Raw genomic sequence first — 11,545 nt, forward strand, 5'->3', positions numbered from 1 at the left:
CAATTACATATCTGTTGAAATATAGCATAAGATGTATTTGAGACCTTCCTCTAACACCTTAAAGTTTTGGATGGACTGGTTCTCAACATGGTATCAGAGCTCTGGTTTGACGGAGGTATCAAGTTTGAGTCTCCGTCTTCTAACACAGAAAGTGCAGTAAATGACATAGAAGCATAAGAGAAAAGCAAGCATTTACTAGGACTGCAGAGGTTCTGTTTCTGCTGATAGCATTTCACCAGGTAGCCAGAAGTAAAATCTATAGAATGGTCCCTGCAATACGTAGCTTTCCTTAGCTTTGCCGGTGGAGGGTACGTTTTCAAATTTGGTACAAATGTAATAGTGCCAATATAATTGCCAATGGACGGTTGCTACAGGGTTATAGTTAGCATTCACCATTCGATATGTACAGGAAGGGCTATATAGAGGGGCGTAGTTACGTGCTTAACAGGGGGTCACTTGCACCCACTCACTCTTAAATCATCCGTAGAACTTACAGTACCGGAAAATCGGTTAAGAATCTGTTTAGTACTTACATTCTTGACATGAGGTTTAGTGGAGTTTTCAATGCTTAATGGGATAGGTATCCTTGCCGAGAAGTTAGTTCTGACTTCTGACAGAAAAATGTAGTTTATCGTTTGGTTTGTTTACTTATCAAATTGGCAATGACATTACCGGCATTGACAGCAAGGCTAAGGAAGAAAGGGAATTTCCAACTGCGAAATTGGATGGGAGATCAACTATTAAATGTTAATCTTGTTACAATTGTGAATATTGTAAGTACAATTTTAAAATTGACGATATTTTATATTTTTATAATTTTGGTTCAATTTATTGTGGATGCAGTACTGGACTTGAGCAAAGACTGGCCAGGATTTTGTTTAAGCCATGAAATTTTAGCACAATTATGAAAACCCTACTCACTAGCTAACAGATCCTCCTGAAAGCTGCTACAATATCATCTTCATTAAGCTGAAATTGTTAGACACATAAGTGACACGATCACTTTAGCGAGACCTTTGGAACAATTTGACCATATAACTGTCCGCTGCCATTGTTGCAGTAAGACGAGGCTTTCTTCCCCTGACGACTGCTCTTCAAGTATACATTTTCTATTGTTATGTCATCACACGGGACGGTCTTGCTGCAATCAATCTTTACTGCTGTCTCCCTTTTCGACGTCCCAATTACTTCCCTGAATGTCACCCCGCTCACTTTCACCGAGGAATCCTGCCATATCAAATTCATCGAAATTCAGTCCATATAATGATCATAGCCTAAGATTTCAGACACAATTTTAATTAGTACTTACATGATCTACACATTTTTCATGGTCACACTAGTATTGATCTATGATGATAGGATTATCCGAGTTTTGCAAGAGTATATGTTCAAATTTTATACCTCTGGCGAAACCTTTTCCTCCCTGCAGAATTCATAAGACAATTGATTAGTATCATCAAATAATGTATTTGACAGTAACATAGAGTTATATGTCAGTTCCAAATGCATTGACATGAGAGAATTGCTTGTCAGTTTTGAGTTCTTTCTCAGACGTTTCTAATGCATTAACACCTTAAGGTTTTAGATGTACTGGTTCTCGACATGTTACCAGGGCAGGGCTCTGTGATCAACTCTTGGTCCAAAAATGAGATTTTAGATGGACTGATTCTCAACAAATGATCTTTATATTTAAATTTTAGTATGATGTAAACTCCCCAGAATTCAGAACAAAAACAGAACCTGCTTTAGGAAATTTCACATTTGCACCACCGTCCACATCTATCTTCTGCCATACCACATTAAAATGTTCGAACCTATCAGGCTACTTTGATAATTCCATAAAGTCGAAAATATAAACATGTGTCTGTCGTTTCTTTTTATCAGATTACCAGAAATCGGGAATTAAAAGAAGAATAAAAACAACCGCGTAAAATATCAATGCTTATATACCCTGAAAAGAGCCAGAGGATCGTATACGAGGATCATATGCATCAAAATGCTGTAAAGTCTGTTAGAATAGAATTTTCACAAGAATAATCCAAGTGAAAATATGCATCTGTCTATCGCATATTTGATCATTCGACACATGATCCATGCATGTGATAAGTTCAAAAGAAAAATGCACTATGAAATTCCTTTCCTTTCTATATATTCGCCAAACCAGATTGACGAAAAGTGATTTTTCAGAAATTTATGCCAAGAACAACTGCGAAAAATATATTGATTTAATGATTTTTTTTGTAATAAGCAGTTGAGGATTGAACTGTTGGGAAATCATGGATGAGCTGAAATTATGACTAGATCACCGGCAAGTTGATATAAGTAGGTTTGAAAATTTGTTGCACTTATTCAGTCGTTGACAAATTGCTAGTGCGAATATCAACTACTGGTGACAAATTGCTCATTTTGCTATCCTCTGTTTGTAATCGGTCAACGAAGTTATATTTCTCCCGTCTTTTCCTGTTTATTTCTTCTTTAGGTGTTTTCTACTCCCTCCGTCATAATTTTGGGATCGACGGAATAGTGTTTATTTCTTCTTTAGGTGTTCTCTACTCCCTTCGTCATAATTTTGAGATCGACGGGAATAAAATATGTGGTTGGAATGAACGGAGGGAGTAACAGATATTCATGCTATGAAGTCTATCTATTTATTTTATAGAGAAACTATACTTGCACAGCATCTTAATTCTTAGACTTGAATTTTTAGCTGAGGTTGGGGGTTTGAATCTTGTTAATGACAACTTTGATTATTTCGAATCGAGATTTTCTTTTCAATATATTTAGTAGATCGAGGGTTTGAATCTTGTTAATGACAACATGATCATTGCAGACCGAGAATGGTGCAAGCTGGGAATGGGTGTATTTTCTCACTAAGGAAAGACTAGTTGGGAATACAGTAGATGTCTTTTCCCTGTCTTTTTGCAGAAATCAAAAGGCACATTTTCCTTGATTCTCCACAGAAATATTTGAAACTGAAGCTTCCCTGTGGTCCTTAATGTATTTTTCTTACAAGTGCCTCTTTACAACTATCAGAAGGCATATCTTCTTGATTCTCAGTATTGGCTCACAAATAATAATGCATTCCGCGTTCTGAGAACTCAAAAAAATCATACCAAGAGATAAATGGCTATGAAACTCTCATCAACAATAAATCTAACGAAATACATATATAACATTAATTAAGAAGAGCAAAGGAATCTAAAATTCTCATCAGGCTTCGGCAATAAGAATTTCTTTTTTTAACAGTAGTACAATACATACAATAAGCTCTATGACAACATGGGAATACGCAGATCCTTTATTTTTCTTACAATGCCTATTACATTAGACAGGATGATTGAGAAAACATAAGAGATTATTACTACAATACAAATTATAATTCAGTACCCCAAAAGCCAAACGTATGATCTTCAACTGGGAAGCCAAAGTACGAAGAGTTCGAAGGCTGGTCGGAGTAACTACCGTCTTCAGTCTTTGAGAAAACATGATATGATGGGAGAAATAAGTTGTTCCCCATGTCATCTTCTTCATCTTGAGATATATCCGACTGAGCAGGTTCAAAAACATAAGAGCGATCCACTGGCTCCATAAAACTGGAGTAGACTTCATCACTGTAGTGTGGACTGTCAGAATCAACTGCATCACTTTTCACAGAGTTATGATCTTCTTGCTTGCAGTCCATAACTGAGTTACTGAGTACTTCACCCACAGATATGTCATTACTAACACGTTCTTGTTGGAATGCTGCAGACACCTTTTGCTTATCAAAAACTACTGTCTTGCTCCCCTTATCTTCTTTGAGAAGTAGCTTGTCTGTCAGGTCGAGAACCTAAAAATCAATACATCGACCCATTCATTAGCACAATTAATAAAATTAATGTATGAGCATATATATAAATATTTTCTTAGGTTGCTGATACCTCGGCTTTAAGTTTTTCTTTCTCGGCAAGTAGATTGTCATAGTCAGCCTTGAGGCTGTTGTAGCTATTTTGCAATACATCATAATCTTTTTCTAGTGTTTTGGTCTTCCACCGTGCTCGACGGTTCTGAAACCATATCGCAACCTGTCTTGGCTGCAAGCCGAGTTCTTTTGCAAGCTGAACTTTTCTTTCAGGCTCAAGCTTGTTATCAGTCTCAAAACTTTTCTCAAGAAACTGGATTTGATCAGCCTTGAGCCTCCTCTTCTTCTCAGGCTGCTGAAAGTATTCATCATATTCTTCATCCCCAATTTCTTCTTCATCATATGACCGCATAAAGAACCCATCGTAGGGATTTTTTCGCTTAGCATCTTGAAAGCTAACCATGGATTTTGAACCTACCATCAAAAAAACACAAAACAAAATTCTCAAATTAATCAACTGATGACATCCACAATCAAATATCATTTCACAACCTCTACAAACCATTTCAGAACCAGCTACAAATTAATAGCTACAATAACTTAAAACAAGTACTTTCAAGTTTCAAAGACTAACTAAACGCAATTGATCTCCAACTATGTCAAGGGTAAATGAACAAGGACTAATTAACATGATACAATTTTTCGAGAAAATAAGTCAACTAAAGCCTTCACAATTACACAAATAACAACAATCACTATTAAATTCCACAACTAAAAAGACCACCAAAACATCTAAAAATCAAGAAAACACAGTGCAACGCTACAATACATTCAACAAAAAACACATAAAGCATGAAACTTTATCATCAAGATTGCAAACTAGATCAAGAAACATACCAATTAGAGAAGGAGAAGGTGCAGAAAGAAAGAAAGGCTCAGGTCTTTGACTATGAAACAACAGGCTAGCCGACGTCGTATTGGCTCCCTCCCCATAGAAACACCTCCGACCCGCCATAATATATATAAAAACAAGCACTTATGTGTACAAATTTATCCAAGAAAACCAAAAGGGTGTCTGATTCTGACACAGATGATGAGAATTATAGGTACAGAAAAATATATATGTAACAATAAACAGAGCAAAAGGGTGGAAAATCTAGTAGAATTTGTGGCGGAAAAAGCTGGTGATGATGAATTTGGTGATGTGGGAAGTGTGAGAACACCTGCTAGGGGTACCCATGGCTGAACCCCAGTTGAAAATCTCCGTTTTTGAGAGCCTTTGTCGAGTATTTTGGCTGGGGAAACCACAGGATGGTGATGAAGATGAGGGGTTTGGTTTTGTGCTTATAAGTTGCTTTTTATACACTCATAAGAGCAAGTCCAACAGTGCCTTAAATGTGTGTCCTAAACTAGAATTTAAGGCATCTGAGGCAAAAATGTAATCCAACAGTGTCTTAGTGGTGCCTCAAACCACTAGGACACACAACATTTGCCTCATTTTTAAGGCACTACTAGACTTGTCCTAAATCATTTTCATTCATAAAATATTCACTTCCCTCATTTTTCACTCCTTTTCACACTTGTCTTACATGTGATTGTATTCAAATATATTAATATTTTAGTAATAGGGCACCAAGATAAGACACATTATTGGAGTATATGTATAAAAGTGATGTCCTAAACTACTAGGACACTATATTTTATAATATTTATAAGGCAATAGTTAGGACACTCTTGGACTTGCTCTAAAGGTGTTAGTGTTGTGGACTTCTTGTAATAAATGGAACATGTTAAGAGATCATTATTCTTTTTTTTATGCAAATTTAGGGATTTTCGTGGAAAGTAATGATATTATTTTTGATTTATATTAATCAGTGTCGTAAAAAACAGAAATCGGACTTAATCGGTGAAGTCACGCACAAAGATTAATCGAGAATTAATTGGATTGATCGGGGAATAATCGAATAATTAATGGAATAATTGGATATTTAATCAATTCGTTGAGTTACGAAACAGAGATTAATTATAATTAATTACCTACTTTTAGAATAAAGATTATAATGATTTATTTTGATTTAATATTATTTTGATTTAATATTATCATAATTATTCTTAATTATAGAGTAGCCTCTCGTGAATGTGCAATTGAACAAGACACACATAAATGCATGAGAGATGATAGCCTCGACAGCGAAGGAAAGTAAAAACAAACAAACAAAACACAGAAGATGGGTAGCATGTCTTATTCCTATCAATCGTTTTCTAATTTTCGTATATTTGAAATTTTGCTAATGCCGTCATTATCATATTATTTTATTTCTACTTGTTTTTTTGTGATAAGTAACTGGCATTCTTGTATGCATTTTTTTTGCCGTTGAACCCACGAAAAGAAGTACATATACACCAAAAACCTTATGTTCTGGAATTTAAAAATTGATATATCTTCTTTGGGTTTTATATCAACTTGCCCACCCGTCTCGCCGAAAAATCTCAAGTAGCACATAGGTCTCCACGGCGACTCAATTAAAACACTAAACAGCTATATAATATCCCGCCGTTATCTTTTAAAGAAAATTTAACAGAAGTGGTGATGTGTCAGTAGTGCATACGGGAAAAAGAAGTGACCTGGCAGTATTGAATCTAACAGCTAATATGACCAAGTCCTTGTATATATACACGTATATACACACCTTTTGGGTTAGGGTTCATCATCCAAACTCCCCCAAATCTTTGTATCTAGAGCAAATCTATCTAATTCCTTCTACCGCTAATATCAGCAGCCACCAAAATCCGAAACTCCATGTCGAACTCATCGTCTGTTATGCCAACCACGCCGAGCCCATTCAACCAGTAATACACCCAACCCATTCAAATACAAGCAAAAATACTACAAAAGTTAATATTGTTCGTAAAACTTTAATATTGACCTCGTTCGATCGAAGTGGAGAGATGGAAAAAGCTTCGATGACGCCTTTCCCAATCGCAAGCAACGCAGTCGCGGTTCGTTTTCCCCAATTCTAAAGGCCTCGACGATCTTCAGTTTCCATATGTTTGTAGTCATGTATACACGACTGTGTATGTATTTGTATACACAGTTGTGTTATAATTTCAATTACTTCCTTTTTTAATATCAATACTTTATGTTTTATATTGTTTTTATGTTTATTTTGTTTTTTTCTGGCAGTGTTTTTACATGTCAGTGCCACATGGATTGCCAACTGTACAAATATAGATGTTATTGACGGAGAAGCTTCAAATTTAACGGCTTCTGTTAAAATTTTTTAAGAAAGATAACGGCAGGATATTATATAGTTGTTTAGTGTTTTAATTGAGTCGCCGTGGAGATCTATGTGCCACTTGAGACTTTTCCGCGAGATGAGTGGGCAAGTTGATATAAAACCCTATCTTCTTTCAATAAATATCATAGTTACGATCCATGGAGGACACTCTAAAACATACTTTATACTATACTAGTACAACTGATGTGTTACAATTTCGATTATTTACATCCTAAAGTTTTTTTCTTAAAATTCTAGTTAATGATAAATTGATATATTTATTAACTAACTTATTACAATATTTGAATTTTATTGATAACAAATTTCATGCTATTGTCATTACAACACACGTATTTAAATCTTAAAATTACTCTATGATCTATAATAATCAAAACTAATCGATTAATTTTCCTCTGAATTTATAGGATTTATTAAAGATCTTTTTATAAATCAGAAATTTTTAGTAAAATCGAAATGGGGTTAATTATCAAATTGTTCACTGAAGTGGATTTAATGCATCAAGTTGGTCACTGAACTGAAAACGGTATCAAGATGGTCGCTAAACTCACAATAAATATCAAATAAGTACCTTGAAATATGAATTCAAGTAATAAAAATATTATTTGTAGAATTTTACACATAATTTTTAAATATTACCGCAACCAACTAAAAAATTATGACTTCTAGTATTTATGATAATATATTTAGATTTTATCCAGTTTATTTATTTATTATATATTTATTTTATGTGTTTTAATTAAAAATAAATAATAAATAAACTTGATAAAATGTAAATATATTATCATAAATACAAGAAGTCATAACCTTTCATTTGGTTGTGGTAACATTCAAGAATAATGTGTAAAACTCTATAAATTATATTTTTACTTATTGAACTTATATTTTGAGGTACTCGTTTGATATTTAGAATGACTTTAGTGACCATTTTTTTCAGTTCAGTGACCAACTTGATACAGTAAGCCCACTTCAGTGACTAATCAGATAATTAACCCAATCGGAATGTAATCGGTGAAATTTTATATAAAAATAATCAAGAATTAATAGAGATTTTCAAAGCACTGTATAATATTATACAGTAATATTAATGTGCCGTGATTGATTTTCAGTATTTTTAAATATGTCAACATAATTTCAATTGAAGTATTCAATATCACACCTAATCTTCTCTAGACACACTCAAGTGGTGCGACTGTGACAAATGCGCATGAACGTATACATACTGAACTTATCATCTTAAAAAATGTCACAGATGTCTCTCTTTTTTCAAAAATAATACTTATTATATATATGTTATCAGATAAGTCAAACATCAAAATGATATTACTGAAATTTCTGAATTTATTAAAACACTTTAATTTATTATAGATTATAGATTATAGATAACCAATAGTCTATGCCAGATTGGCCAGTTAGGTATTGGACACCTCTTACCCCTTTTATTTAGTTATTTGAGATAATATATATAAGTACGTAGCTTAAGTCAATTCATTATTTATTATAGTTACGATAAAATTAATATCATTGTCATCTTTCTGTTCTACTTGTAATAATGAGGTGGAGATCCAAATCTAGTTGCTAGATACAATTTCTTCTTCCATCGTTGCTTGCATAGATTTAGACCAAATTTACTAGTGCTATTTTTATTATTATATTGACGAGTATATATCGACTAATCGACTAATCTCAGAAAATGATTGAGAAGGCAGGTATTTTAAGAAAAATGTTAGAGATAGAAAAAAATTCTAGTTTTTCATATATTTTAATTGATAATATTTGATTGATTTCATTCATATTAATAATAACGACAATTGAAATTCGTCAGCCATCTTAAAAACAAATTGGGACATCTATTATTATTTAATTTTTAATTCAAAAAAAGTTTATAATTAAACATTCTTATATTTCATATTTCCTCCGTCCCATGAGATTCTTTGCAGTTTCCTACTTATTTTGGACGTCCCACTCATTCTTTACATTACAAAACTTTCCTAAAATAGTTAATGGGTCCCACCATTTTCTCACTTTTTTTTTTCTTTCACACTAATTTTACTCCACTATGCCTATTTTTATATATTAAAAATCAATGGGTCTCATACGTCACCCACTTTTCTTTCACTTTTGCAATACTCTATACATATTTCTTAACATCCGCGCACAAACCCAATGTAAACAATTGGGTGGGACGGATGGAGTATATTTGTTATTTTTTAATTTAGATAAAGTTTTTAATATTGTCATTGGGCGGAAATTGTTTGCATTTTCATTGCAAGAACTGAAGAAGGGATTTGATTCTTTGATAGTTGCAGGAGAGGTGGCAAGTATGTTGTGGTGGAATTATATTGGATGGCTATTTAATATTGCCTTAGCTTTAAGCTAGGTCCACTCTGAGAAGCCCCGCAAGTTTTATATTCTTCCTTTGATGCATGCATATGTATGTATTGCTCGTTTAGTGCCCAGTTGCCTTGTCCTGTTGAGAAGCAAAAGTTGTTGTCCAATTTGTCTTCTTGCTTCTTTGTGATTAAAGTTTCTTCATGTAATGCACTAGATACTGTACTCATGCTAGCTCATTCCTTCACCAAGGTTGTAAAGATCTTCAATTTTTTAAAATTTTCAATTAATTTCTGAATAATTTTTTAAAAATATTTTCAGTTTATCGATTACCCTTTGATTTGAATAAAAAAATCTTGATTTATCAAAAAGACAAAAACTCTTATATAAATCTTCAATAAGTTCAATCGATTAGTCAACTGATTGCTTCGAATTTCTGATTTCTTCAACCATGCTTTGAGATAGAATTGCGAGCCAGAAAAATTGTCGCTAGACAATATGCTATAATTAAAGACATTTCAACCCAACCAATGATTTTTTTCCCATCTTGACAAATCATTCACTTGAGGACTTTCTCGAAAAAACATTTGGGATATCTAATATTATTTTTTTAATTTTATGATGACCGAGATATAGTGGGTGTTTGGCAAACTTAACTTATTACTTATTTGGAAGAGAAATTGCTTTAACTTATTTATATAGCATTTGCAACTTAAGAGAAATACTTAAAATGAGACTTAAAAGCCCCGAAAGAAAAGCTAGGAAACCTAATTTTTTTGGGATTTGGAACTCATTATAACAAAATAAGTCATGAGTATACAAACACTTTTGATAACTTATAAGTTTAACCCAACTTTTCCTTTATAATTCAATTCTTCACTTTAAGTCATTTTTTTTCCCATAATATACTCGGCCCTCGGCCGTCACTGATGTGATCAATGCGGAGAAACAATATTTTTTGTCTAATTGCACCGCTAAAAGCAAGTATCAAGATTCAACACTCAAATCTAACTTCCGTCAAATAAAATCAAACATATTGAGCTTTTCTTTCCCATCAAGTTAATAAGACGCAATTAGCTAACAAAATGAGGGTTTTTTTGCACACGATGACACGAGTATGAATCTTTTGGAAAAGGCATCGGACTCTATTCTAAAAGTATACATATTTACTACTCATCATTCTTTTACCTGGTGGAAATTTATAGTAATATTATATTTAGAACCAATAAGAGTAAGAATATGTTGTTGAATGTCTATGTTAATCTACAAACGAATGCACTTTTCTTTAGTAGACTAGCTAGTAGTATAATACTAGTATTGTAGCTTTAGTGATTGGGTTGATAATTTGATATGCCTTTGCCTGGCCTCCATTCATTTTAAAGAAACCTCTCTCTCTTTTTTTCTTTAATTGCTTTGAATTTGTCTGATGAGTGTGACCGGCATCTCTATATTTAACTTCTATCATGGAGATGTAATAATAGTAATAATATATCATAATTTATAATTTATTTTATGATACCGATCAACTGAAAATATACTCGGATTTTCATGATAAATGATTTTTAAAGAAAATATTTTCAAAAACAATTTATTTTCTACTCCTACCGCCCTAACAGTTTATATACATATGTGCCGTTACACGGGGTTAAGAAAAAAAATATAATTTAATGGAGAAAGATAAGAAAAATGGGTAAAGTAATAAGACCTATTTATATGTAATAATAGTTTTGAGATAGTGCACGAAAAATATTGGGTGCAATAGTGTTTATATTATTATGAAATAGAAATAGTAGAAGAAAGTAGTGATTGTAATAATATTTTATATTATTAAAATTTACTATTTTTGAAATTTATCGAAATGAAAGAACATCTCAAAATAAAAACTGTATAGAAATTAATTGGACAGAAGATGTACTAAATAAATAAGGTCTTAGTAATATAAAAAGTACTAATTCTTTATTTTTAAAAATATAGAGAGAGTTGTTCTAGTGAAACGGGGTTCGTTGGTCAAAGAGTCATGGGTTCAAACCTCGTCAGTTCTCGGAACATCCACCCGAGTACATTATATCATACGTTC

The 11,545-nt window shown here is 32.9% G+C and overlaps 1 protein-coding gene across 1 annotated transcript; it reads right to left on the reverse strand.

Moving 5' to 3' along the window:
- Positions 1-3,216: 3,216 nt before the first annotated feature.
- On the reverse strand, positions 3,217-5,229 carry LOC108196641 (homeobox-leucine zipper protein HAT5). Its single transcript, XM_017364020.2, has 3 exons — positions 4,739-5,229; positions 3,921-4,315; positions 3,217-3,829 (listed from the first exon to the last, which is right to left on the reverse strand). The coding sequence occupies exons 1-3, from the start codon at positions 4,854-4,856 to the stop codon at positions 3,374-3,376; spliced, it is 969 nt and encodes a 322-aa protein (XP_017219509.1). The 5' UTR covers positions 4,857-5,229; the 3' UTR covers positions 3,217-3,373.
- Between the last annotated feature and the right edge of the window lie 6,316 nt (positions 5,230-11,545).

Source organism: Daucus carota, chromosome 7, assembly GCF_001625215.2.
Source record: "Daucus carota subsp. sativus chromosome 7, DH1 v3.0, whole genome shotgun sequence".
Lineage (NCBI taxonomy): Eukaryota > Viridiplantae > Streptophyta > Magnoliopsida > Apiales > Apiaceae > Daucus > Daucus carota.